This window comes from Microtus pennsylvanicus, chromosome 1 (genome assembly GCF_037038515.1).
Source record: "Microtus pennsylvanicus isolate mMicPen1 chromosome 1, mMicPen1.hap1, whole genome shotgun sequence".
NCBI classification, from domain to species: domain Eukaryota; kingdom Metazoa; phylum Chordata; class Mammalia; order Rodentia; family Cricetidae; genus Microtus; species Microtus pennsylvanicus.
Window position 1 is genome coordinate 222327603 of NC_134579.1, and position 3921 is coordinate 222331523.

Consider the following 3921-nt stretch of genomic DNA (forward strand, 5'->3'; position numbering starts at 1 on the left):
TAATTTAGAAGATTATTAAAGCCAATTAATGAATATTATTTTTTAAACAAAATCAAGTTTCTCCTAAAACGTTTTAGTATACCAACATAGATTTTTCACAATTTTATTCTAACCTTTCAACGTAAGACAGAACTACTTCTATTTTTTATGGCCATTTATGTGGATTTAAGTGACTTAAATACAAATAATGCTTGCAATGTTTATATATAATAAAATACTCTTCATATTATTTACACAATCTGAATAATGCAAAAGTATCTGTCTTTGGAATTCTATTGTTCACTAAAAACATAGAAATATGCATATACATATAAGAAAAACATACATGAAAATGCACATATGCATATTAGAAAGCAGCTGTATTTTAGAACATTTATTGTGCTCCATTCTGATTGCATTTTTTTTAATTGTTAAAAATGTAATGCTGCTTGGTTTAGCCATCTAACTTGTCAAAAGAATTATACTTTGGTACCAGGCCACTACTAACGATGGATAAGGACTACTATTGCAAACATAACATATTCTAATAGCAATGATCAAATAAATGTTATCTTGTGTCTCAGTAAATTACAACATAAAATAGAATAGACAAAGAAAAATGACTAGTCTTTAGAGTATATAAATACAACCAACAAAAAAGTCAATAGATTCTATATTTATGTATATTTGCACATGGACTTGTACACACACAGAATATAGTAAAATGCTACTCTCAGAGAGTTGGGCATGGAATGCGGTAGAGAGGGAGGGTAACTTGCATGGTGCTAGCTTGAGAAAGGGAAGGGGAACTCATGTAAATTTAGTTCAATTAAAAACATTAAAAAAACAAAAAAATAGCTGTCTTAGTTGTTACTAAAATTTTTTTGGATTTGCATTTCTATAACTAAGCCTATTTATTCATTTTTAAAGTTATTATCAATGACTATAAATCAATAACATGTTTTAAGCTCATTTGATTGTTCAGAAAACAAATAAAATAATTTGTGTTTTAATACAATAAAGAACAGAAATAATAGTCCCTTCATGTAAAATCTGTGTCTCTAACATCTGTGTTTATTTCATTTCATTATTAATGTGGTGCATAGACTCATCTCAGTTTCTCACCTGTCTATCTCAGATAATGCCAATGTTTGTCATTAAGAAATAGATTAAGAAAGAATCAGGACTCTAACATTTCTATACTATAAAATGGATGAGAAATAACTGAATTGTGTTCTATTTGTTGATACCCAGAGGTTAAAATGTGTTTGTATTTCCTATTTCTTTCCTCAAACGTATAGACAGGAAGAAAAATGGGCATAGGAAACTGCTCACTGAATGAATTCATTTTCGTGGGAGTTACTAATAATGCTGAGATGAAAGGGACACTGTTTGCCATATTTCTACTCATCTATCTCATCAACCTTTTGGGGAATCTTGGTATGATCATTTTGATCAGAATGGATCCACAGCTTCACACACCGATGTACTTTTTCCTGAGCCACCTTTCTTTCTGTGACCTCTGCTATTCCACTGCAATTGGCCCCAAGATGCTAGTAGATATCTTTGGCAAAAATAAGTCAATTCCCTTCTGGGGCTGTGCTACCCAGTTCTTCATTTCCTGTACCTTTGCAGACTCTGAGTGTGTGCTGCTGGCAGTGATGGCCTTTGATAGGTATCAGGCCATTAGCAACCCTTTGCTCTACACAGTAAACATGTCTAGCAGATTGTGTTCCATGCTCATGGCTGCGGTTTACCTGGTGGGAACATCAGATGCTTTGATACATACGACTTTGGCATTCCGCCTATGTTTCTGTGGGTCCAATGAGATCAACCATTTCTTCTGTGATTTGCCTCCTCTTTACCTTCTTTCCTGCTCAGACACTCAAATAAATGAGCTGGCATTATTTACCATTTATGGTTTCCTTGAACTGAGCACCATCTCAGGGGTCCTTGTTTCTTATTGTTATATCATCTCATCAGTCTTAAAAATCCACTCTACTGAGGGAAGATTCAAAGCCTTCTCTACCTGCACCTCACACTTGACTGCAGTTGCTATTTTTCAGGGAACCCTACTCTTCACCTATTTCCGTCCAAGCTCTTCTTACTCCCTGGATCAAGACAAAATGACTTCTTTATTTTACACCCTTGTAATTCCCATGCTGAATCCGCTGATTTACAGTCTGAGGAACAAAGATGTGAAAGAGTCTTTGAAGAAAATTAAAATAAATAGATGGTTTTAAATATTTTTTTTAGAATTATCACTTTTCTTCATTCACATGCAGTTTTAGTTATTCACCATGTTTTCCAGACTAGCACTTGAAAACCCCTCGCTTCAAGTCTCCCATGTCTGAGAATGCTAGACTATCCCAGATAGCCTGTCTTTGCATTACATTTTATTAAATTCAATGTGAAGGCATCTATACAATTGCTTATATTTTGATTCTTCATTTTCTTAAGTCTCTCACTGAAACATTATTTTAATAAGCAAAAGTCATGGACACCTACCAGTAATCATATAATGTTACAACAAGTGGTAAGAGAATTCTGTGTCAAAGTTTGGTTAGACTCCATAATTGGAATCTGGATTATAAATCATAAACATTATGCTATATTATATTCTCTGTATTATGGTGTTTTTGATAGTGAATCATCTTTTTATCTATGATCATAAATGTTGTCATGAATTGTAAGTAATAGACATAAATTACTCAAGCAAACAAATTGCTTAATCAGTTTTAAAATTGCCATAGAAGGAAGCCTGTACAGAAAAGTTCTCGAAATTATGTTTAAGTGTAGACCGGCAGTAACCTTGACTTAGATACCCAGTCTCATACCTAAAGATAAGCTCACTTCTGAAGAAAAGAACAAATTCTTGTCGGAGCTTCTGGAAATTGCAAAACTCTTATAGATTACTAGTTTATCTCTTTTTTAAAGTTAAGGATGTGCAAAGTAGGTTAAGAGGAAGGAAAGGGCTTTCATAAAGATAACCATGAACTGTAGCTGATATCAGCTTTCTTGGTAGCTTCTCTATCCATCTATGCCCACTTCATTGTATGGGTTAAATGCTCCCTTTGGTAGGTCATAAATAATTATCTTGCAAAGCCATTGTTAACTATCACTCCAGTTCTCTTAGATAATTTTCAATATGAGATTGTGGATATCCTTGCTCAAGGACTGTCTGTCCCACTCGTTATTTAAGCAACTGCATTGTATATTTGATATAACTTGTGGAAACAAGTAAAATCACCAATTACATATTAAAGTAATGATTGGGTTCATCCACATACATGCATGAAGAAATGGTTTTCAGGTGCAGCAAAACTGAAAATAAAGACTCATTAACCAGGGAATTGTTGGATGATTATTTTAAAATACAGCCATGTGAGACTAAAATAAGAAAGTAATACGGATTAATGAATTGTTTATTTTTTCATATTCTTAAACTGCCTTTTATATTTTATTGACTTTTGGTGGCAATGCAAAAATATGCTGAATTAAATTAAAATATTGCTGAGATAGTGGCTAGCATAGTAGAAATAAAAGCAAGCTGCATTATCAGCTGTAGCAAAATTGAAAATACAGACTCATTAACCGCTGAACTGCTGAATGATTCCTTTAAAATACAACTGTGTGAGATTAAAATATGAAAGAAATACTGATTAATGAATTGTTTCTTTAGTGGATTCTAAAGCTGCTTTGTCTATTTCAATGGTTTTAATTGGGTGGCAATGCAGAAAAAAACTATGATGAATTTAATGGAAACATTGCTGAGGTACTGCCTAGCATATTAGAAATAACAGCAAAGTGAAAAGATGTCAACTTTTTTGCCTTACTCAAGGGCTTTTTTAGAATGACCTAATGTTTAGTACATGTAAAATTATTATACATCACCTTTCCTAACACTTGTTTTTAGAACGTTTCCCATCTTCGATTAGTGTT

The 3921-nt window shown here is 33.0% G+C and overlaps 1 protein-coding gene across 1 annotated transcript; it reads left to right on the forward strand.

Annotated features, from left to right (window-relative positions):
* Nucleotides 1-1292: 1292 nt before the first annotated feature.
* LOC142842696 (olfactory receptor 5W2-like) lies at nucleotides 1293-2222 on the forward strand. The gene has a single exon (XM_075959391.1). The coding sequence runs from the start codon at nucleotides 1293-1295 to the stop codon at nucleotides 2220-2222; it is 930 nt and encodes a 309-aa protein (XP_075815506.1).
* The last annotated feature ends 1699 nt before the right edge of the window (nucleotides 2223-3921 follow it).

Excerpts from the sequence above, each read along its gene's own strand:
- LOC142842696 (XM_075959391.1), top strand. The coding sequence starts at position 1,293 with ATGGGCATAGGAAACTGCTCACTGAATGAATTCATTTTCGTGGGAGTT.